The sequence below is a fragment of the Amblyomma mixtum genome, chromosome 4 (genome assembly GCF_055824585.1).
Source record: "Amblyomma mixtum isolate Tamu chromosome 4, ASM5582458v1, whole genome shotgun sequence".
Classification (NCBI taxonomy): domain Eukaryota; kingdom Metazoa; phylum Arthropoda; class Arachnida; order Ixodida; family Ixodidae; genus Amblyomma; species Amblyomma mixtum.
Genome location: NC_143015.1, coordinates 150,044,293 through 150,068,992, shown reverse-complemented (window position 1 = coordinate 150,068,992; position 24,700 = coordinate 150,044,293). Strand labels below are relative to the sequence as shown.

Genomic DNA, 24,700 nt, shown 5'->3' with positions numbered 1-24,700 from the left:
ATGGTGCACGGCTGCTGACCCGGCTGCCGACCCAGGTGGTCTAAATTTCCGGAGCCCTCCACTACGGGCGTCTCTCATAGCCTTAGTCGCTTTGGGACGTTAAACCCCATAAACCAAACCAGTCTTCCGTATTATTTCTTAAACATTTACCGAATATATATCACCCCTCTCCACGTACGGCTCGGTTTATGGTGTTTAACGTCCCAAAGCGACTCGGGCTATGAGGGACGCCGTAGTGGAGGGTCCCGTATAATTTCGACCACCTTGGGCCTCTAGAATTTCGCCTCCATTGAGGCACGACCGCCGCGGCCGGAATGTAACCCGCCTCTTTCGGGTCAGCAGCCGAGCACCATAACCACTGAGCCACCACGGCGGCTCACTTATGTACTTATGTACGGTTCACTTATGCGATCCACTTATGTACCAAGCTGGGTTAATGTTTAACCCACCATCCTTACAAAGGCTGCCAAACCTACTTTCTCAGTCGAGAAAACAAACGTCAGAGTCGCGCCCAAAATAAGGCAAAATGTCTTGTAGTCCTGTCTTAACGACAGACTTCTTGTTGTCAAAACAGAACTGGGCCGTCGCTACGACAAAGGACTGCGCAGTACTACCGAAAATTCTGCTGCTAGTAAAAAGAACTTGGGTTGTTACTACAAGCCGTGTCCTAAAATACTGCAAAAACTTGTGGCGGCAGAAAATTTTTGATTGTGTTTTTCCATAGGCTTGACGTCACTTCCTAAGCGCTGGCAGGGTATGCAAGGGCAGTTGCCGCGGTTCTCGTTCTGGTCATTTCGTTCACTGTGTACCCACCGTGCACGAAACGTGTCCTTCGTTGAGTTGCATGTCGGCCAGAATTGCGGCGAGCAGCGAGGATTTTCCGCTTCCCACGAAGCCTACGACACCGATGAGGGAACCGGGTTCGACATCCAGGCTGATGTCAACGAGCTGCGCTTCCGCCTTGCCATCCACAGGCAGAGGCCAAGAAAAGGAGCATTTGGTCATTGTCACGGAACCTGCGAGGGAAGAGGGATGAACATATACCTGTTTTGTTCCACCTATCCTTTAAACGTCTAGCTCAGAGAGTCATGTGCTCTGTCCGTGAGGCTGCTGATGAATGCTCGTTACTGCCACGTGTTTTGATCGCCTATAGAAAGACGCAGGGGATATTTTCCTCGTGTTTCTGGCTAAGATGGCAGAGCTGGCTAAGGTGGCAGAGGAATAATAGGAGAACTGCGTGCGGCCGACAGCACTCGGTTTTCCTAGTCTTGAAGAAAGTGCCGAAGACCTAAAAAAATGACAGTTTTCTTGCAGGCTTGTGTGTTAAACGCTGCTCCCACAAGTTGACATTTTTTTTCTGCGGCTACACAATATCTACTGTTGCGTATGCTCACTAAATGAGGTGGATTGATTCCACAGAAAGTCCATTCTTAATGCACTGTATGCAACCTGTTACTTACTTGATTTAGAACGGAATATATGCATGCTCAACCGGATAGCACAGCGAAGCTTTTTTCTGGCACGTGGTCCCCAAAATACAAAACCCGAGTGCGGAGCAGTGGGAGACTCTGCTGTCCAGCGACCGCTGTGAAGACCAACAAGGTCTGGTACAGCGAGCTCAACGGGCGGCAGTGGCCAGCGGAGCCCTTGGACTGAGGGCAACCGACCATTGATTAGAGGCGGACGACTTTGACAGAGAAGGCTCCTGGGGGTAGAACCAAGACGTCTCTGAAGATGCCCCGAAACCGCAGGAAAAAGCATTAGTGAAAATAAAGTTTTCCCTTCCTTCTGGCACTGGAGCTTTTTGAATGTGGTCCCCAGACAAGCTGCCCGATTGGGTTGGGTTGACCCGGAAAGACAACGAACTTCAACTTCATCGTGCCCATCACCGCACCTTTACTCTCATCGCACCCTCGTCCCCCACTGGAACTTCCCCTCGAAGCGAAGGGCATATTTAAAACCCGCCAATGATGAACGCTTTGCGACTAAAACGTCATCTTGCCAAAATGAAAGCACCCCGAGGCTCCACCCCCCTCCCTTGTTCCCTTTGTGTTGTCAAGAAAGCCATCTTCCTTCCCTCTCTCTGCCAAGGAGTGCAAAGAACGAACTGCTAGTGGACGTCGGTTGGTTGGTTTATGGGGTTTAACGTCCCAAAGCGACTGAGGCTATGAGAGACGCACTAGTGGACGTCGCATATTTTGCATGTCTTTGCTAGCAGTTTGTCTGCGCCTGCGATGGCTGTAGCCCGTTTACGAAGGAGCTCGAGGTGACTTGGGGAGGCAACAAAATACCATTTTCCTGCGTTTGTTCAGTACCTAGTGGTACAACGGCTGACAAGGGAAGTTCGATGAAGTTCGACCGACGAAGCAGTTAGCTCAGATACATCATGTTCACAGCGTCATGCAGTTACCGATCAAAAACGTCCAGCCAGCCAGCTGCGCACGACCTATTCCTCGTCGCAGCCGCTTGACATCTCCTCTGACATACTTCACAATGTGCTTGCGATGCTCAGGACGGTCAAGGAGAAGCACGAACAACACGCAAACAAGCATTCCCTTGCACGCGAGGACAAAGCTGGGGCAGGAGGAAGAACCGGAGCTCTTACGTCGCGCAAGATTTTTGCCACAGGGTGTCCCCCCCCCCTCCCCCCACCCTACCCGCGTCACTAGCGCTTGGAATAAGTAGGGCCGGCCGGCGCAGCGGCAGTTTAGAAACTTACTTTACTTAAAAACTTCGGTTTGTTCTTCGTGCTACGCCGACAACGCCAACGACACATAACCGCAAATTGTGCGTTAAACAGCTATCGCAGTAAAATTTCGTCATGGAAACGTATTTAAAGTGTCATTTAACAGTTCTCATTGTAAAAACTCGTCATAGAAACGTATTTCCAAAGTTTCCTTCCGTTTCGTTTTTTATTTTCACCCATTTGTTATTCACAAATGCCGTCGGGGCCGATAACCGAGAAGCGTTGTACTCGTCTGCTCCATTAATAATGTAGGTACTTGTCAAATGCAACAAGTCGAAAGATAGGGAAGGGAGACCGTAATGTCTATACGCTGCCTTACTTCACAGGTAAAGCTTTTGGGGATGCTATTGAAACACACTAGTCAAGGCGCCGATCAGAGATACCAAAAAGGTGTTTTCTCTTACCTGATCTAATGGACTTTGGTTACCTTGCAGTCCGCACCGATAATAGATAACCCTCATACAACAACAGTTTCAGAAGCTGCTTAAGCTGAACGTTAGACAGAAGACAGATTACATCATTACAAATGCAATAAATACAAAATGTAGCTTTCATGTATGTTGCGAGTACGGCTTCGGCCGGTTACCTTTTTTCCTGGGAATAGGCGCATTGGAAATATCTCTCTTAGGGTGCTGTTCTTCGGCCGTGCAGAAATCAGCGATTCTCTTCAGTGAGAGTGAACCCTGAAAAAAAAAAAGAAACGAAAGCATTTGTCAGCAATGACCCAATATTTAAGTCTGCGTTCTAAAAAACCTACGCTTTAAAGTTTAAAGTTTAAAAAACCCTGAGAAAGCTGTATAGCTTTCCTTTGTAGCCGTATGGCTGCGCTGGGGTGGATGCCAATGAGTAATTACTCCCTTATTACGAATCTACACAACCTTGGGGGATTCTCCTAAACATTTGACCAACACACTTCCCACTTCGAGTTACTGATCAATTCGCTCTCGCCCTACCATAAGCTTGCCGTCCCGGTTAGCTCAATTGGTAGAGCGAGTGCACCGGTGTAGCGGTGGTTCCGGGTTCGAACCCCGGACCAGGACGAATTTTTCTTTAACTACAAGGTTTCTGAGAATGCTGTGTAGCTTTCCTTTGTAGCCGTATGGCTGCGCTGGGGTGGATTCCAATGAGTAATTACTCCCTTATAACAAAGTTTAAATAAAAGCTAAAGCGACAACTGCCACAAAAAATGATGACGGGATGCGAAATCAATCGTAAGAACCGCTTTCCATTCTTTAACATTGGATTGGTGTTTCTGCTTAATACCATTGAAGGAAAATTTTCGGATTTGTTCGGAAACATTCGGCTTACTGCTCGACGTCATGTATGTCCTCAGCTCTTGTTCGGCCACAGGTTTGCTGTTCTCCTACCTTGTTGGCCTGAATTTGCAGAGAACTGGAGCCAAAAGCAACTTATGCTAAAAAGTATGAGAGAACAAAAACAGAATGCATGCAATAACAATACGCGCAGTTGCAAACATCTGCTGAGTAGGCAGCATACCTTCTGAGCACATACAGAGGGCACTATGCTGGGCACTTGCGGGCAGAATGAACTACTCGTCGAACACGGACTGTACACCTTGAATGTGCTTAAGTCATCACACGACACTCACAAATCACTGTACAAACCAGCATTAGAATCAGGAATGAATGTGTCGCCTATTTTGTGTTCACCGTGTGCACTTTCTCATCTTTTCGTTCCAACATGTGATATTACTCAGAAGACGGAAGAATAGGCCGGGTAGATCGGAAACGTTCATTTGCTTTCCGTGCTTGTTATTAAGAAAAAACCAGAGTAATTTGTGAAATAACATTTTTGCCTCAAAAACGCCCGTTGGGCTGTTACTGCAACTTTTTTCAGAGCCATGGAAATTTTTTCATCTCGATGTGAAACAAGATGTAATCCTTGCTTATGTTCCCGCTTTAGGACACAGATAACCATTTACTTGGTTGATATTCCTGAGCGCCTGTCCACATCCGTTCATGGTGAGGTCCGTGATGGACAGCAGTGACACGCAGGAGAAGGACAGCGCCGGTGTGAGGATGACGTCAGGCTCCAGGAGGGGAAGCGTGGTGAACATGATGATCGTAAGCTGCAATATAAATGATAGCCACATAGTCGCCTCATATAGACGTTGCAAAGGCTCGGATATTTGTGACGTAGGCTTGTCGCTACCTAAGATCCAACATAACAGGAGCTGGTGTCAGAAAAGAGGACAACTAGCAAAGCACCTTCCGTTTTGTGAAGTCCTTTCGTAATACTTAAGGAGCAAATTATTGCTCAGTTGACAAAATTGTTACCATTTTCAAATTTTATTAGGAAGCATATCAAGATGGCATAAACAAAAATTTCATTCTACAAGATCACGCAGATTCTGTTGAGCTCTTTTATTCCCGCGCTGAAAATGAAAAGTGGTTTCAAGGACTCAGTTATGTGCCTTTGATTTTTTTTCCTGTTTAAATAACTCCTTCTGTAAAAAAAAATATATCCCATTTTAGGTATCTTCAAGCATTCATTTTTGCAAATCAAAAAAAAAGAAAAATTGTATTACTGAGGCCGCACAAGAGCTGTCATAAAAGCTAGACGCGTCCTTACTAAAAACAATTGTTTGCGATCTTTGTTTTAAATGGTTCTAGGAAAGATTTGCTCATTTCGGCCATTTATTGTAGTAGCTACTTTTATGAACATTTCGCCTTTTATTCGATGATATGAGAGTATTAAGGAGCCGTGTATATGCAGCTCCTGAAGGGTCATTTGGTTCATTTACTTCATCCTCTGACTCAACAAGGAAGATTTATTAAGCTCGAGCAAGGCTGTTGTAAAGTTCGCTAGAGCGATTCACCGTGATCGGGCACCTCTCACGAAATCTTACTGTGCAAGTATCTTTCCCGAGGCAATTTTACCAGAAAAAAAAATCAGGCGGCACTTTGGCTCGCTGAAGTGCTGCAAGGTGAAAGCCTTTCCTGGCGCACTGTTTAGCATTGACTGCAAGGCTGTCTGTACTGTACTAGTGCTTTATTTGAGCACACACTTTGACTGCACGTTACAACTACACACTTTGACTGCTTCTTTAGCACGACTCTCTGCTTCGATTAGTTCGGTTATATCCACTGTTCGCAGTAATGAGGTAGGTAATGTGGTCACCCACGGACGCCTTACGCCCCCTGTTGGAGCGGGCAACTATATTTTATTAGTTGTCGTCTGGTCCAAGAGGGGGCGTCAGGCATCCGTCGGTGACCTCATTACTGCGAATCCGCGCACTCTGACGTCATAACCATTAACAGCTCTGCTGACAACCTTCTGTCGACAACGATGAGGCATTAAAGGCCTTCGCCTTAAAATGATCAACAAACAGAAACTGTTCCTCAATGCCTGAGACTGACAAACCCGCGAGGCTTCGCCCTATGAGAGGGGGTCGCTATGTTTGACACAGTTTTCTTTCTGTGTGTAGTTTACCGAAGCTTCCTGTATTAAAGGCCACCACCCGCCACAGTTGCTGGGCGCTCTTTCTTTCTAGAACTGCTTTCGATAGTTGGCGTGCGTGAGGTTGAAGTAATCTTGCGAATTGCTGCTGTTTGTCTGGTATGACGAAGAAGAAACTGGACAAACGTTGAAGAACAGAGAATGCCCGTGGTAGGAAGAAGCAGCAGTCCTTAAAGAAGCATTGTAGGTGCTCTTCTGTGCATCGAGAAGGCCTATTGGCACACGCGGTCAACTGCATGGCGCTTAGAAAACGGACATCTTTATCTGACATGGTTAGAAACTGTTTCAAGCCCGCCCAAGTCCAACAATGTTGGAAAAAAGTTTTGAATATTGGAAAACTGTAATGAAAATATTGAAGATAATGACCCAATCTGCCTATTTGTAGCAAAAACTTTCTTTTCTAATGTTACCATTGCTCGTATTGGAGCAGTTAAGAATGCCATAGAAAGTCAATGGGGAATGCTTTTGACGATAACAAAAACGTCAACAGCAAAGAAATTCAAGCCTGCCGACGGGAGATCTGCGGATGCATTGATTGTTATAGTGAAATCTTGCAATATATGAAAACATTGCGCTCATAAACTCTTTCCCGTTCAAAAATGCATTTGTCCTGAGTTCTTGGGTGTGGTACTCTTGATAAAAATAACCAACTTTCTTACGTTTGAATATCGACACCATGCCGTCAGACTACCGTCCGTATCATTATACATGTACAGCAAAATACAAAATACATGAAATTTTCTTCGCAGAAAGTTGGCCGACAGAGAGAAACGCATATGATAGAAAACGCTATAATGGTTCATTGACAATATTCCTATGCGCGTAAATGAAAATGCTGTTTCGACCCTATGCACCTTCTTGTAAATTATCATGATTAGTGAGGCTAAATGTGCTGCAGTAATTTCTGGTTATCTTCGGTGAGGCATATCTTGCGTCAACTGCGGCCGCTCAGTCAGACGATAAGTACTGGAAGCATCCCTCAAATAAAGCCATTTCCGCTTTCACGATCCCCGCATATACAAGCATTGCCACCGATTTGAACAATTTCATTGCACAGAGCTAAATCGTTCTTCAAGTTTAGGGCGGTGTATAGTTCTGAGTGTACATCAGCGGAAGAAAAAACAGCTTTCTTAAGAAAGTGCTCTGAATTTGAGTCCGCATGATCGTTTCAAATTTTTTGCAAAGAAATAATGAATGCCTACCTGCATTCAAAGGCATGCAATCAATAAAAAGCAGAATTCTATCATTCGCACCACTCCGCTTTTGGTGAAAATATCTGTTGAATCGTTAGTACACCGAAGGCATTAAACAAAGAACTCTGTTAAGATGGGCATACATTTTCAACAGGGCATACTAACTCGTACATAACGAGAATAAACCTTCTGATTTGAAGAGCCGTCATAACGTTGTTATAGAGCGGAAGCTCTACTTCGCCCATGCAATACGTCGAGGTTATGTCGCAACGACGAATGAGCTTCAAGCGGCGGAGCGGGGTTGTGGCTGTGACTTCATACCATGTGACTCGTCGCAGCTGCGGCGCGCGGAGCCGACCGCGTTCTCTCGCCTTCGCATTTGCGCTGAACAATGTGATTCAAGAGAGAGAGAAAACTTTATTTACAAAGGAATTCGGGGCACGCCCCAACACTCACCCCAACATGTGATTCACATCACATCACATGATGTGATGTGAATCATGTGATTCAACACTCACCCCACAGTTGCACTCAAGCACGTGACTCGCCGTTCATCTGATAAGATAATAAAAAGCGTGAAACTTTGCTTGACGTTCGCGGATAGCCATAGAGGAGTCGCGCGCTGAAACCAGTGTTTCGGCGGCGGTGTATCTTAGACGGCTGGTTGAATCTGATGATTCTTATCATCAAGGACGACAAACTGCGTTGGGGAAGGAGACAGCGAGAAAACAAACCGCAGCAAACCGTGTACAATCATTCTTAATCGAGATTCCGCTCTGTAAACTAGGTTAAAACAGGTTGGATCCCAGCCAATGCTTTTTTTTTACAGACACCCCTGACTTTTCACTGTATGCACAAACGGTATGAGGCGTGCTTGAGTCCGCTGTGACGGCTTTTCTAACTCTGGCCGTGCGCAATGATAACAGAGTTGAATCCTCGGCTTCCCCGGTGAATTTGATAAAACGAAAAACCAGATATGCGTTAGCAGCTTTTGGAGTGGCACTGGTGCTGCTGCCTATCGTGTATATTTGCACCACACTTACCACTGAGCTGGTGGATGAGTAGATGCTGTCCAAAATGGCGTCCGTCAGGTTTACTCTGAAGAGCCATTTGATCTCGGCGTTTCTGAAGCGAAGTATGCGCTCCTGCAGGGCATCTTCCCAGGCGTACATCTTCACGACGCGTATCGAAGAGAGGAGATCAGTTGTGGCCTTGAGACGCTCGTCGCGAGCCTTAGTCGCTTTTGCCTGTAAGAAAAGCTATTTAGTTAAAGGGACACAAGAGACATTATATTTGGCCTGTATCTACATATTAAAGCTTTATAATTAAATGGAGGTTTCTTTAATATCCAATGAGAGGCTCTACTAGAAGAAGAACCAAAAAATTTTACAGTTGGAACTCGGTTTAACGAAGTAAAGAGCAACCAGGAATTAATTCGTTGAATCGAGAAATTCGTAAAATTGAGGATGGCATTTTTCCGCGCTTCTAGATCTAAAATTGCAACGTAGCTGCGGCCAAAAGCTACTGTGGCATCATATTTGCAGATGACCAATGCTTGCGCGTATTATTAGTCCGCGAATTTGGTCCGAATCACTTGCGCGTGGAAGCCCCATCTGGTAAAACGCATTCCATGCCAAGGTGGGAAGCGCTGCCGACTGCCGAGTCCATTGTTCCGCGCAGTGGCGCAGCTTGTATTCCCGTCAAAACTAAACCACGGACATGGTAAGCTCTGTAGTGGGGGCTTTTTGCGCTGAGTGTTGGAGTAGCCGGGTGCTGTGGAATGAAGTGTGGTGGTGTGCAGAAAAAGACGACTACACTCTGATTTTTCCGAACGCACCTACACAGATGTCCTTGTGAAAGAAGCGAGCCACTGCATGCAATAGTGAAAGAGTCCTTAAGCATCGTACTGACCGCAGCTGTGTAATGTTAGCAGCCGCACTTACCCACATCCAATTCTGGAGGCGAGTGCAGAGGATGGGTAGGCAGAGCACTAGTACTGCCCACGCCGCGCAGCATAGCGACGGTCCGACTCCAGCGCGTGCAGAGAGCATCCAGAAGACGAAAGGCAGAAAGAGTGCTCCAAAGAGCGGCAGAGGTACAAAGAATGAGCAGACGCAGACACGCCAGCAGTCGATACTCAGGAGTGAGGTTATGTGGCCCACGGGGTAGCGCGCCCGGCTACGGGCCGACATCGCCGTAACCTGGAAGGTTAAAGTTTGACAACGCTGCCTTGAGTCTTGAAAATGGCAAAGATATGCATTTATTAATTAAGTTCTTCTCTAACCCGTTGCTCGTGGTTTTTCTCACTTGAAAAAAAAAAAATTGATGCCGTTCCCCTAGGCTGAACCTAGTAGACGAGTGAAAGCAAAGCCGGCGATATCAATAGCGAAGAATGGTGCGATGTCATTGGTACGTCATCGATTGACGTTTCAACTCGAAAGGTCAAGGTCAAATTTTAACTCTAAAGGTCAAGATCAAAGGTTAACTGACCGCTGGTCATTGATCACGTGGAAGCTGGTCATTAGTTATGACCATATCGTATAGGAATATCAAGGCTATGCGCAGCAAGACACATTGTCATACATTGCTAGTCCTGGGCGTGTGTGCCTGGTTTGACCTTGGTTGGGCTTCAAGGTCAAACGCGCAAAGCGAAAGGAAACTATGAGTTCTACCTCGAGTAGTAGAGCTTTCGCTCTAAAATGTATCTATCTTATGCTGTTTTACTGCAATTGTTTGTAATATCTTTATCGAATTTGGATCCCTTTAATGGCTCATACTATTGTCCGTTAACAAAGCGTGTCACACGCGTATAACTCGGGAACTAAAAACGATAGAAGAAAAGCAATGGTTGCTTCAGATACAGGAGGAAAAAATGCACCTAGAAGCCAAGTTTGCTGACTGTAGGTTATTAGTTAATTATCATGGGCAAAAATGTCGAAATAGCGTCGAAATAGCGCGGTCGTCAATATAGCCACGGGAACGGTGTGACGTCGCATCCACCGGAAGCCGTCTTGGCATAGTGAAAATTGTCACATAATGGTCAGAAAAACGTCGGACTTGCGTCAAATTAGATGGAGAAATGTGTAATTAAGCGTAATTAACACTTAAGATCTGCGAAAGATGTACAATTTGGGTGTCGATATAGCCGCGGGAACGGTGCGATGTCACATCCAGCGGAAGTCGTCACGGCATAATGGCCTCGGCTTTCGCCTCTCAACACTTAAGTTGCCAAAGTGTGCACACAATTTTTACCATGCGCTGTGCTTTAATACTGCAAATAATAAACTGAAAGGTGATGTGAAAGGAATATAGCTGGGACGTGAAGTCACTTCGTGAAGTGGAGCGCTCCACAGGAAACACCGTGGCAGCAATTTTCAGGAGCATACCTTTTGGAATACGAGCCCCTGAAGCATGGAGCGTATTCTGCATGCAAAAACGCATTGGAGGTCCATGTAGTAGGATGTTATCAGCAATTCAAAAACAGTCGTGGCTGTAAACAGGAGAACAGCGGCCTCCTTACTAACGCCGATGGAGCTGTTTATTAGCAACCTAGAAAAGGAGACGATTACTTATTAAACGAAGCATACTGCGGCCACTTATTTGCAAACTTTAGAAAGCCGTATTGATTAGTAAATTACGAAATAGAACACTTCGTCACTGGGTGTAACAATTTATAAAGCAACTTAAAACGGTAGTGAAAACGCTCAAAAGGACAAGGACGACAGAAAAGGAAAGACATACAAAGCGCTTACTTTCAACTGATTTTATTTCATGCGAAAGACAACTTTATACTCAGGGTAATCACCTGGAAACCAGGGAAACCAGGGAAAGGCCGCTTGCACAATCAGGCACCAAAAGCCATTTGTAAGAAGCGTAGAAGGCGTCGTGTACAGGGTGCCCTTGATATGTGGCAAATAATATAGAGCACAGACGGGAAGATGCATAAATGAGAGGTTAGGAGAGCATAGTTACAACGTGGAAAACAAAAGAGGTGGGCACTTGAGTCTGTGTTGTCTGAAGTGCAAATGGAAAAGCAAGAAAAACAAGGAAGGCTGCCGTCCCGATCTTCGCAGGTGTAAGGTACTTTTTAAAAGTAGATGTCAAATAACGAGAGAGATTGTGGAGGCTCTTGAGATAGCACGAGCGGGCGATGATTGCGTAAGCGCTCCATCAATTTTGGTGTCGGATAAAGAGATGTCCTATCTTACATCGGGCATGCCGGTTGTCTGAAAGAACGTGCCAGCTATCACTAGTTGGTAATGTTCTTTTAAGCATGCGCAGGTGATTACCATGAGTATAAAGTTGTCTTTCGCATGAAATAAAATCAGTTGAAAGTAAGCGCTTTGTATGTCTTTCCTTTTCTGTCGTCCTTGTCCTTTTGAGCGCTTTCACTGTCAAGATGGAAAACCAACTCGCCCACTCAATTCCATTATTCAATTAAAACGGTAAGCGTCGATGCAGAGACAGAACGGAGGAGGGATTCACGACTTAAAAGTAGAATGAAGTTCCGCAAAGATGTCCGGATGATGTGAACACGAATATAGCAAAGAGGTACAAACACAGGCTAGAGCCACGTAACCAACTTAGATTTAATTGGTTTTTTTTTGAAGAACACAGGTTAAAAACAGGGTTCGCTGTTCACAAATGATCAAACATATTTTTTTCGCTATGCTTATGATTCGCTACAAATAGAGTAGATGTTGCACAGCGGAATGCGGGGAGCTAGTATCCGCTGGAGGTCACTCATACGCGGCAGAGTTGGTATTCATATTAAGGCGAAAGCCTTTATTGGCTCATACCCTTGTCCGTTAGCAGAGGGTGTCACACATTTGGCAGCATTTAAACTCGGGAACAAAAAAGATAGGAGAAAACGAATGGTAGCATTAGATAGAGGGGACAAAATGTAACCTTGACGCCAAGTTTGATGAGTGTAGAGTGATTAGGTAATTAATTATACGCAATTATAGCGAAAAGCAAAGAAAACAACCAAATGCGTCAATATAGCGCGGACGTCGATTTAGCCACGGAAACGATGTGACGTCACATCCACCGGAAGTCGTCACGGCATAGTGAAAATTTTCACAAAATGGTCGGAAAAACGTCGGATTTGTGTCAAATTAGATCGAAAAATGTGTAATTAAGCGTAATTAACACTTAAGATCCCCGAAAGATGTATAATGCAGGTATCGATATAGCCACGGGAACGGTGTGACGTCACATCCACCGGAAGTCGTCACGGCACAGTGTCCTCGGCTTTCGCCTCTCAACACTTTAGTTGCCAAGTGTCCTCTCAATTTCTTTATTCACTTGTTAGAGATTTGCGCAAAGTTACAAGACATCTCCTAAATGATACCAATTTTTTCGCATAAGTTTTTGAGTTCGCCTCCCTCTCCCGTTCTTCTCACATGCACTGAATTCACTGTTGCTTGCATTCGATCTTTTTTGCGGTGAGCTCAAGTCCCAAGGCAAAACGTATTGAAAGAAAAAAAAACATCAGCTTTCAATAGTAGCTTTATGAGGGTGGGTCAGGTATTGTCGAGAATGAATATAAACACGGTTAAAGAGTTTGCCCAATGTCTTTCAAAGCTCGCTAACTCTTTCACAGTGACACTGAGCGTCCTGCATGTGCTGCCCAGCCAGCGTGCAGCTCTCTAAATGCAAAAATATCAAGCTCACACAAAGCATAATTTTAAGACAGATTGGGGTTACAGAAAACATCCATTACTGAACATGCCCTGTGTGCAACCAATGGATAGATCGATGTTGGGAGGGTCCCTTTTGAAGCAGGTTGACGGCGGCTGCAAACATGGCGCGGCGTTTTTTTTTTTGGTTTTGACCAAATATTGTTGTCAGTCTATCAACTTTACTACATATCACCTTCACAATTTCGCATTTTGAAATGCGGTTTGAAGAATTTTTTGCGCCCTATTGACTTTTGAGTGCTGAAATTCTATATACCTTTAGGCCGCTCTTTTGCTTTTAAAGAGAAGCTGTGGTGTTTTATTTTGAGCCCCAGCCATTTATTGAAATCGTCACGGTAAATTCTCTGCAGACTGTTCCATTAATCTCCTGCTCAAAACTCAACGTCTTCCATGCACCGACCAGGGCATATCTGCACCATCAGCGGGCCACTAGTTCATGTCCCTGCTGCCCACAAAAATGTGGCAACCTCTCCCACTGTTGAATTTCTCGCGCTGTCCTGATGGGAGAGATGTGCTGGTATGCGCACTCGGACGTGCTGGATGCCATCTTTGCCTGGGTGGACGCAATAAACCCTCCTTTTCTACAAAATGTCCTACACGTCAGTTTTTGGGTGCCCACTCGTAGCCCATCTTAAACACCCACTGTCTTTTAGAATGCCCAACGGTCATTGGCGATTTTCATGAAACTAACGCCATGCTGCGGCGGCGTCACGAACTACTCTAAGGAGGATAGAAATGAAGTCGTTGTTGTTCCAGCATTGTTGTTAAAGATTACATGTCAAAAATAGATATTTTGGGCGCTGCTTCGTATTTGTTTTCACGGCATTGTGGTAAAAGAAGCGCCCAGTAGCACTGCCTGATTTATTTGATGAAAGAAATACAGAGAGAGCACGGGAGCCCGAAGCGTAACGCTTGTAGGACCATGACCGCGCAGTTATTGTCAGACACTGAGTCTCTATTTCTAAAAATGTGATGTTCCGCGACTAGAACTTCCTAAGTAAGTACAAGGCGCTATTTGTTTACAAACATCGCTGAGCGCACGACTAACGGGCACATTTCAAACACGACGATGTTGAATGCATGACCGTCTCTGTAATGACAGGCCTTATTACTGCGTCCGTATATGGTGAAGTGGTGCTTTGTGGTCCACGGAAGGGGGGATGAGGTCATTTTATTTACATTCTACTCTTGTTCTTTTTGCACTTCATTTTTGCCCATGACCTCGTTGTGACTGCAGTCAGTCAGTCCGGCGGGCGGATTGTAATAATCGAACGAAAAGAATGGCGTCATTGCGGCCTTACATTGATTACATGCCTTCCGTGCACATATGGTTCTTCGTGGATCTTTATGGGACACTGGATATTATATTAATCCGTAATGTGATTTCGAACCATCTGTATTTATCGTTATTTTGAAAGCCTGTTCATCGGACCTTCGACAGGGAACTCTAAGAAATATGGTGCCATAGTCAACTATCAAAATATGATGTGATAGTCAAAGTCACCCGGCGAACCTTTTGTTCAGTCAATCCTCCAATCGGTTCTCAATAAAGTCTTCTATAGATGTATTCCCATTTCCTTCTTTATCCCTGAACCCTTTGTTCTCGTGGATACTTACTGTGCCTGATGTCTGAATGGATACATTTGAATGCTATCAACATCAGGTGTAGCTACCGAGCGCTTCTAATGCTACGTAATGTGTACTGGGTGCAAAGGAACAGTTGGATACGAAGCGAATATACCGCTCGCACTGTGACTGGGGTAATCACTCACTCCAAGGCTGGGATCCTAGCGAAAAGGCAGGCATAGTAGGCCACAGTGGACAACAACATCCGTAGGACGTCCACCCACAACACTCTGAAGAGCGTAGTTATGAAAACACGCCGGCGCCCAGGCCGAATTTCACTGAAAAAAAAAACAAATGAAGGCGACATGTTGCCTCCTGATAGCAATAGTAATAATATTTGACAACATTCTCGAGTGGGGCTAGTTAAAGGTAAAAATAAGACAAGAAAAAAAATTACGTGAAAATACCATATTAATATGAAAACATTATATGGCTCTGTCGCATCAGCAAAAAGTGTCCGCAAATTTTGTCCGCACGAATGCGCCGTTCTCTGTAGACAAATGTGTGTGTGATTGTGACAGATAGTGGGTGATAAAATGTTGCCGTGGGAAAAATTTCGTCGATGATGTGTAATTAGTCGATTAGACGCGAAAATATATGCTTAGACGTCAAAATGGCCACGGACGTCGATATAGTACATGAACGTCAGAGCAGCCACGGACGTCGATATAGTATGTGGACATTTTGCTTTCACATTGCTCCAATGCAAGTCGCCGCAGTGATCTCAAAGTTGTTTTTTTAGTGCAAAAGCACACCGAGTTTGTGTGAAGCTTCACCTTCAGGATGACCATGGCCATGCCATAAATAAGTAAATATTGCCGTGACAGGGATTCGAACCCGCGGCGGCGTGAACAGATCAGCTTCGCTGGCCACTACACAAGAGCACTATGCTATCGCCGCTTTTTTTCTTTATTGCTATGTATTGCCGCAGTGGGAAAGCAAATACGAAGACAGTGTGACGGGTGGCAGTTGACGGGTAGGCGAGAGTATAGAAGGGATACGGCGTGTCACACTGATTTTGTAGCAAAAGCTACATTGGCCACGAACTTGCAATTTCCCTGTGGCGGTGCTCCGAGGAGGCAGAGACCGACCTTGAGCCGTTGCCTAGCAACCGCCGCAGCTGGCGGACGCCGCGCGCTCGCCGCGCCATCTGGCGTGACGTCACAACGCGCGCCTCGCCGCGGAGCCACCGCTGCCTCCATTTGGTATGACGTCACACCGCTTGCCTCGTCGTAGCGCTCGCCTCCGCTCGCTTCGCCAGCTGTGTCGCATGCCTGCTTTCGCTACGTATATCCTGGCATAGCCGAGCTAAGCCACTGCCAATTTTTTAGGCTGGATCGGGAGAGCGAAGCTCGTGTGCAGTTGGTCACACGGTTGGTTTTCTGAGGAAAGGAAATGACGGAGTGAGTCACATATCTCAGTCGACGCCCGAACCACGCTGTATGGTAAGGGATAAAGGAGGGAGTGAAAGAAGAAAGGAAGAAAGAAGTGACCGACAAACAGGATCACGAATTCCGCTCGTAGGGTTTGAACCCTTAAGTTGAACCCTTAAGGACAGAGCGGCTGCTCTGTCCAGGAGGAGGAAACCGAGAAAAAATTGAGAAAACATCTATGACAGTGACGAGGATGAGGAAACTACTTATATTCCCTTATAGAATTAATCAAACAAATAAATCGGTGGAGTAATTTAAATACCTTGGTGTTCTTTCTTCCAACCTAAAGTGGAACAGGAATGTTTCTCACAATAAGTGAAGCTTTTGTCGCACATTTCTCCCTGAAACATCCCTTGCTACAAAGCTATTGGCCTACACATACCTGATTCTTCCTATTCTTGAATAATACGTTGTGACCTTGATCCCTTACACAAAGCAACTTATCATTGAAACTAGAGTGTTTTCAGAGGAGGGCAGGTTGATCTATTTATAATAAATATCGAAGACGTGACTCTCTCAACGATCTTCTTAATCAAGCTTTCTCCCCACTCTAAGTAGCCGAGCGCATTTCTTACTCATTACGTTCATATTTATACTTCTGAATGGAGCCCTGAAAGCTCACATAGACCAGTGCCTGTCACCTTCATCAATAAGAAACACGCGATCAAAGCACTGTAAACATTTAGAAGAATTTAGATTTCATTGTGACATAGTTAGGCATTATTTCTTCCCTCAAGCAGTCAGCGGATGGAATGCACTAACAAATGGCATGGTATGTAGCTTAGTGTTAAAGGTGCACTGAAGAGGAATCTGAAGTTCTGAACTCGTGTTTTCACCGCGGGAACTCGATGTACACGTTCCGAGCATTCTTAGAAACTTCGAAATATTGTCCTGTGCGGCCGATTTCCATAATTTAAATCGGATTAAACGTCCCGACTACCGCCGTTTTTCGAATTCGCCGCAGACGGTAGGAGAAGTCAACTAACGCGTGGAGTGATTTTAAGCCAGTCGCGTGGCGGGTTCGCTTTCGCTTTTATTTTGTTCTTTTAGCTTTCTGTGAGTAAATAAACCAAGTCAGAGGCAGTACAGCCGCAAATTAGGCCCACGGAAATAAAAATACGCGTGGACTCTTTTCTTTTGCCGATCGCTACGCATCACTCCGCCGATGGCACAGCGGCAAGCCGCCACGGGACTGGCTGAAGGTAGCTTGACTCCTCCTACCGTCTGCGGTGAGTTCAAAAAATGGCGGGAGCCGGGATGTTTAACCCGATTTAATTTAGGGAAATCGGCCGCACAGGGCAGTAATTCGAAGTTTGTAAGAATGCTCGGAACATGTTGATTGAGTTCCCACGGTAAAAACATGAGTTCATACTCTTCTCCAGTGCACCTTTTACGAGTTCCCATCCGGGCTTAGTTCTGCTGATCCCTCTATTCTTGCCATGTGCACCCCTTGTCGAAAGTCTGAAGCCCAGGAGAGTTGCTTCCGAGCCATACTGTGTGGCTCGATCGTAATGCATCCCCAGCGTTGCAAACCATCTGGGGATAAGATGATTTCTGGCCATGCCTTCTCTGATATATAGGACTTCCATGAATGCTAGCGGAATGCTCGTACATTACTTTGAAGCAAACACCCTGCAATCCTGAAAAAAGCCGTACGATGCAATAACCTCAAACTGGCTGCGCCATTCAAATGTCATACAATTTTATTTCATTCTTTGACGTTTGTATGACAAATGTATGATTTTCGCAAAAACGAATGACATGTTATGACAGTTGCATGTTAACTCTGACATTTGCGTGACAAGCCGTAGGAGGTTTTTGCACCGTACAGATTTTCTCACTAAAGCGGGCTTTTACTTCTGACAAAGGCTAGTACTGTTTCTTGTAGGTTTTTTATTAGTCTAATTCTTTCTTGTCTGAATATTTACCAGGAACAATCCCTTTGATTCTCCATATTTTTGTGTATTGGGTGTAGTGCACTCTTCCTGTTTTTATACAAAATACTTTCTAGAATGTACAGAGTCGATCACACTTGTCTAGAGCGCTCGGACGGTGTGCTGCGGACCAAATGAACTGAAATCTTTTCGCAGCTGCTTTGCTGGGGGTAAGGCGCTGGTGCCTGTACGCTCACGGATCTATTCAGCTGCTCTCCAGCGCAAGCATTATCAATGAAAGTCAATACCTGCTTCACGGTTTTTCTTCATTTCCACCGAATGGCACCTTTCCAGCGCTCGAGACAAGTGTGATCGACTCTGTACTGTCACCTTTGGACCCCAAATGCTGACTTGTTTCGCGGCGGCAATATCTTTACTTTACTCCTGATTTGAGTTCCTGTGCTTATAAATTTGTACGCCAGTGTATCTTTTGTTATTCAATTCCCCCTTTCCTGTAAAAGCCTCTGAGAGGCTAAGGGTACTATATAAATAAATAAATAAATAAACTATTGCTAATGCATACTCTGCCAAATGAATCGCGATGATCGTCAATTACTTTTTGTATATGTTGGCAGTGTGTCCGTCGTGCACTTTGAATCCAGTTGACAGGATGCGAAACAAAACGATGAAAAGACAGCGACAAGAATGGCTTACCTCTGATGTAGTCGGGATGCTAGAGCCTGCACCAGCGGCTTGCATCTGACGCCTCGCCGTAATAACGGTAGCCGCGTTGATGGTCTTTTTAGCATTATGTCCGCGAACATCCTAGACCAGATTGAGCATAAGGAATCAGGTATAGCGTTGGTAACTAACAAGCGGTTTTAGTATTTGACGAGCTTCAAGGGATCGAATGTGTGAAGCTTGCAGATAAAAAATGCGGGCTAATTTTGGCCTAGCGTGAAATGGTGACCTTTAGCATACCGTGTACCGTATTACCGTTACCCTTACCGGAGTACCAGGAGCCCGCGCGCAGCCAATGCGAATGCGCAAATTGCCTCGACGGCGCCAGATGGCGCCAGGTACCCGGCAGCTGCGCGCACGCCCGCAGCATCGGGACCAATCAGCGCGTGCTCACCGGCGGTGGGTAGGCTCCCGGTACTCTGGTAACGCTAAGGATAACACAGTACACGGTATGCTAAAGGTGTCTATTATTAGAGACCTTTAGAATACCGTCTACCGTGTTACCGATACCTCTGTACCGGGAGCCCACCCACCGCCAGTGAGCATGCGCTGATTTATTTATGTATTTATTTATTTATTTATTCAAAATACCTTTAAAGGCGCTCTTTCGAGGTTACTCCAAAGGGGATGGAGGGCAATAGAAAGGTAACTTTTTTTTTGATTGAGTGATTGATTCAATTTTTATTTCTCAACATTCATACAAGGCATGCTTGTTAAAACATCTGGATCCCTAGCTGGAAGCTAGTTGGGATCCATGCAATTCAGTTTCAAAGAAAATTGCAGGCATAACAAAAATTAATTACATTCATATAAAAGCTCATGAAATTAGAAAGACAGAAATGGGTACATAGAGCAACAATATTCAGAGCACCAAGCCTCTTTTACAAACAGATACAAACACACAAAAATACATGAAAAGAAAAGAAAAAGCGGTGGCTTCACTCATTGTTTATAATATTTCTTCAGTGACACAGGAAAAGTTTTACAATGTTTGAGTTCACTTGGAAGCTTGTTCCACAGCTTAATACCAACATGGGCCATCCTTCTTTCTCCATAGACATTTTTTGTTTTCGGAAGAAGGAAATTTCTATGAGTGGCGTTGCGAGTGCATAGTGGTGGGATACAGAATAGCGATGAGTGTAACGGGTAATTGTCTGTAAGGCATGTGTGTATTGTCAAGACAGTCCTGTATTCAAGTAATGATTGTAGTGGCAGTATATCCATCTGTTTAAAAAGAGGAGCAGTGTGGGCGTTGTATCCTGAATGTGAAATGAATCGAATTGCCCTTTTTTGCAAGACCCTAAGTGGTTCCAAATAAGATTGGTAGGTGTGGCCCCATGATTCAATGCAATATGATAACTGGCTTTGAAAAATTGAGAAATAAATAGTTCTGAGTATGTCATTACCAAAATAATCTCGGCATTTGTAGAGTGCAAAGCATGCTGCAGCTAACTTTTTACAAAGCGCCTGAATGTATGGCTTCCAGTGCAGGTTCTCATCTAGAATTATTCCAAGATAAGTGATGTTATTGACAAGTGCAATAGGTGTTCCCAGCCATTGCACGGAAGGCAGGTTTTCATGTATTGTTTTTCTGGAGCCCCTAAATATTATGCATTTTGTCTTATTAACATTTACAACAAGTTTATTTGAAATAAACCAGCTACACAAAGTTTCCAATTCTCGGTTTGCGGTGCTAATAAGATCCGTTGTAGATTCATGAGCACATAGAAGAGCAGTGTCGTCAGCATACATGAAAACAGAGAAGTGTTGTGTGAAATGCGGCAGGTCATTAATATACAAGGTAAAAAAAATCGGACCAAGGACTGAACCCTGAGGCACACCAACCGTAACTGTTTCAAAGTCAGATTTTACACCACTAAGTTGGATCATTTGCCGCCGATTATTGAGATAACTTCTGAAGAATTCTAAACTTGCAATGTGACATGAAAAAAGCACACAATAAAACACAAATTATTATACGTAGTCATGCAAATAAATATCAAATACGAACAAGAAATATAAAGAGAACAATAACAACAACAGGTGAATTACTAAATCTAAATACATAGAGTAACATGTGCATCATAACATATGGGATAGCAAAGGATGGCACTACTAGAACTGTCGATGTCGTTAGATGGTATCCAAAGGGGAGATCAGGTCTTGAAATTTAGATGTGTTAAATTCGGTAGCGATACTGGATGGTAAGCGGTTCCATTCGATAATGTGCGTGGTATGAATGATTTTGCAAAAAGGGATGTACGGCATGGCGTGCGCTTCACTTTAAAGGGATGATCGTGGCGTGGAAAATTGGCGGCAGGTTCCTGAAAGAAATCTTCATGCAGCGATGGGTGATGATAAAGTTTATGAAAAAGGGAAAGACGGGCAAGTTTACGGCGGAAAGCAAGTTCTTTTAATTGAGCGCGTGCTTTTAAAGCTGTGACAGTGGTATTCCGTGAATAGTCTGAATAAATGAAACGTACCGCATGGTTTTGCAGGGCTTCTATGTTATCTATGACGTAGGTTTGGTCGGGGTTCCAGGTGGCTGATGCGTATTCTGTTTTAGGGCGGATTAAGGTGGTGAAGGCAAGTTTGCGCAAGTGGGCAGGAGCGAGTTGAAGGTTGCGTTTAAGAAGGCCCAGTGAGCGGTTAGCAGAGGCAAGGGTGAGATTGATGTGGGGATGCCATGATAAGTCTGACTGTAAGTGGAGACCAAGATATTTATATGTATTTGTAAGTTCGATTGCTTCATTGCTAATCTTATAAGAACTTTGAAACCGGGTTGCATGTTTGGTGAAGGACATGGTTTTGGTTTTAGAGAGATTTAAATGCATTAACCAAGAACAGCACCATTCACTTATTGCATTTAGATCGGATTGTAAAGCAAAGCTGTCAGTGTCACTGGAGATGTTACGATAAAGCACACAGTCGTCAGCAAATAATCTAATGGAGGAAGAAACACATGCGGGTAAATCATTAATAAAAATAAGAAATAACACGAGACGAATCACACTGCCTTGAGGGACACCGGACGTTACAGAGCCAAAAGAAGAGTTGCAATTATTAACGGAGGTAAATAGGATTCGAGATGAAAGAAAGTCTTTTATCCTGTTGAGTACGTCACTATGAAGATTAAGACTTGCTAATTGGTCCCGATGCTGCATGCGCGCGTGCAGCTTCCGGGTACCTGGCGCCGTCTGGCGCCGTCAAGGCGATTTGCGCATGCGCATTGGCTGCGCACGGGCTCACGGTAGTCCGGTACCGGTAACACTATCACGGTACGCGGTGTGCTAAAGGTGTCCACTGCGGATTTAGTCCGCAACAGTTTTCAGGCATATTTCACCTTCTTCCAGCTTTCAGCGTTCAGGCAATGAGGTTGATGGGGAAGGGGGGCTGGTGACATCATCAACGGCAGCAGTAATTTTTCAGCGTTGAAACTCTTTTAGTGAAGGAACCGAGCAGCACTAAGGCAAACCCCGCGCAGCGTTGTATGTCGGCATTCGGCAACGCACGGTAGAGTTTGGAAATTGGGCGAGGGACGCGGAGGTTTGAGATCTCACCGCCCATGACGGCATCGCCAAGTTTTTCCTCACTTCTCTGACTCTGGGAGAGAAGCTAGTCTTAATGGCGAATACTCACTATATACTAGCGCAAAAAAAGCAAACAAACTTGGAATGCTTTACGTTCAAGCTGCATTGATACGAGTCTTTTAAATCCTTGAAGCTGCCAAAAAAAAAACGCTTCAGCCGCACTTGAAAGAGTATTTATGCGTGCGTCTTGATTTATATGGATGACCGCAAAAAGCACCAAAAAGTCATAATCTTTAAAGCGAGTTTTCTTGAGCTGGAATGAAAAGCGCCAGTTAGACAAATTACGATAAATGCGATAAATGCGTACGGTTCGTCTAGACACAAGCAATACTATTACAGGACTAAACATTTTGAAGAGGTGATAAAATATGCGTCAACGTGGGGCTAATAGTGCAGCCGCAAATTCTACTGTGACTAATTTTCCTTAATTACCACAAGTTGTAACTAATTACCACGAAGATAATATGCTTTACCTACCCGCCGCGTCGGCTGAGTGGCCATGGCGCACGGCTGCTGACCCGAAGGACGCGGGTTCGATCCCCGCCGCGGTGGTTGCGTTTCGATGGAGGCGAAATCCTAGAGGCCCGTGTACTGTGCGATGTCTGTGCTCGTTAAAGAACCCCAGGTGGTCGAAATTTCCAGAGTCCTTCACTACAGCGTCCCTCATAGCCTGATTCACCATCAACCAATATGTTTTACCATTCTGGTAATGTTAATTGATATGATAGCTGTCGTGATAGGAAATTTATATCTCAGTTGCCGTTGTGTTGATTCCGTTCCACTACACTGGCATTAGCGGCACGGGTAACCTAGTGAATGCCTCGTGTCGTCGAGAGTGACGTCGTTGTGTTAGCGTCAACTATCTTACCAGCTGCCTTATAAAGGAGCCTGGTGTGAGCTAAACATCTAATGAACAGTATCGCACCTGCCGTGCACAAAATCACTTAAAAGTTGAAATTTTCATTAATGTTTTAAAACTTCACTTGAGTCGCTAAGAGCAAAAAAAAAACAGACAATACTCACGGAAACAGAGGCGTACAGAGCTGGCGACCAAGCATCGACGATGTGTCCCCGTCTATCATTTCCTGTACAGTCCCGAGAAGAATCGTTATTAGTGTTCCGCTACAAATATTCAAGTTTTATACGTGGTTATTTCAAAATACAAGTGCTCGAAGGTTGCATTAGAGTTCAGATGTGGCGCTATGATTAATGCGAAATCATTAGATTTCTACGTCACGGCATCAAAACTTGTCCGCACGATTATGTCTTCCAACAAAGATAAATGTGCAAAAGTTTGATTGTGGTAGTGCGTGATGAGATGTTGCTGTGGGGAAAATTTGGTTGATGAGTTGCAATTAGTCGATTACACGCGATAATTACACATCGACGACACAATAGTCAAGGACGTCGATATAGTACATGGACGTCAGAATAGCCACGGCCGTCGGCATATTATGTGGAAGTTTTGCTTTCGCATTGCTCCAATACGTATCACCGCAGTGATTTCAAAGTTTTTTTTTCTGCACGGATGTTTAATCAGACATTAATTTAAACTTATTGCAAGAAAACACAGCAAAAGGAAAAAAAAATTCTACAAAAGAAATTTTGCACAGATTCAACGGAATACGGGCGCACATTCATGCATCGGTGCTTTGCGAACAGATAATTGCTGAAGTTTGATTTCTTTTCAACTCGAGAGATTTGCTCTGTAGTGGTGTTAAACAATGGAGTGCATATTGCAACGGCGCAAAACGACGCAGGACGAAGAGAGGAAAACACAGGAAAAGACGCAGAACTTCAACTAAAGTTTACTACAGAAAAACCACATTTATACAGGAATCGTAATCACACCTGATAAACAGCCGACACCATCAAATAACACAGGCACGTGGGCGCGCGTGGCACAAGTTAGCGTCTAGATAGTTAAATTCTTTCTTCGATAAAGATACTGAAGTGGAGCTGATGCAATGGTCATTTTCTTTTTTTTATGCAGTAGGATTCGAAAATTTCCCTGCTAAGCTGGGTTGTCAATTTTTTCACAACAATTGTGTCGCGGAACCTGGGAGTGCAGTTACGACAATGACGACAATGTTTTGTCAGTTCCCCGCCCCCCGCCAATGATTCAACAGGGGCGCGATGCTCCTGAAGTCTGACATTCAGGCAACGTCCAGTTTGCCCTATGTAGCAATTCCCACATGTGGGGGGTATTCTGTACACCACCCCAGTTTTGCAGGGGACGAACCTGTCTACGTGCTTAGTGCGGCACTCGTTCTTTTTGCCGCTTCCCTGCACCATATTGGCGCGTATCATTGTAG

At 44.7% G+C, this 24,700-nt stretch overlaps 1 protein-coding gene across 1 annotated transcript in view; it reads right to left on the bottom strand.

Annotated features, from left to right (window-relative positions):
* Positions 1–24,700, bottom strand: part of LOC149348746 (ATP-binding cassette sub-family C member 3-like) — an 86,025-nt gene that overhangs the window by 37,974 nt on the left and 23,351 nt on the right. The window contains exons 6-14 of the mRNA XM_089588307.1: positions 23,409–23,470; positions 18,769–18,879; positions 14,894–15,025; positions 10,806–10,968; positions 9,363–9,620; positions 8,463–8,666; positions 4,689–4,835; positions 3,333–3,429; positions 814–1,016 (exon numbers count right to left, since the gene is read on the bottom strand). Of these exons, the coding sequence (XP_089444433.1) occupies positions 814–1,016; positions 3,333–3,429; positions 4,689–4,835; positions 8,463–8,666; positions 9,363–9,620; positions 10,806–10,968; positions 14,894–15,025; positions 18,769–18,879; positions 23,409–23,470 (1,377 nt within the window). The remainder of the gene's footprint in view (positions 1–813; positions 1,017–3,332; positions 3,430–4,688; positions 4,836–8,462; positions 8,667–9,362; positions 9,621–10,805; positions 10,969–14,893; positions 15,026–18,768; positions 18,880–23,408; positions 23,471–24,700) is intronic.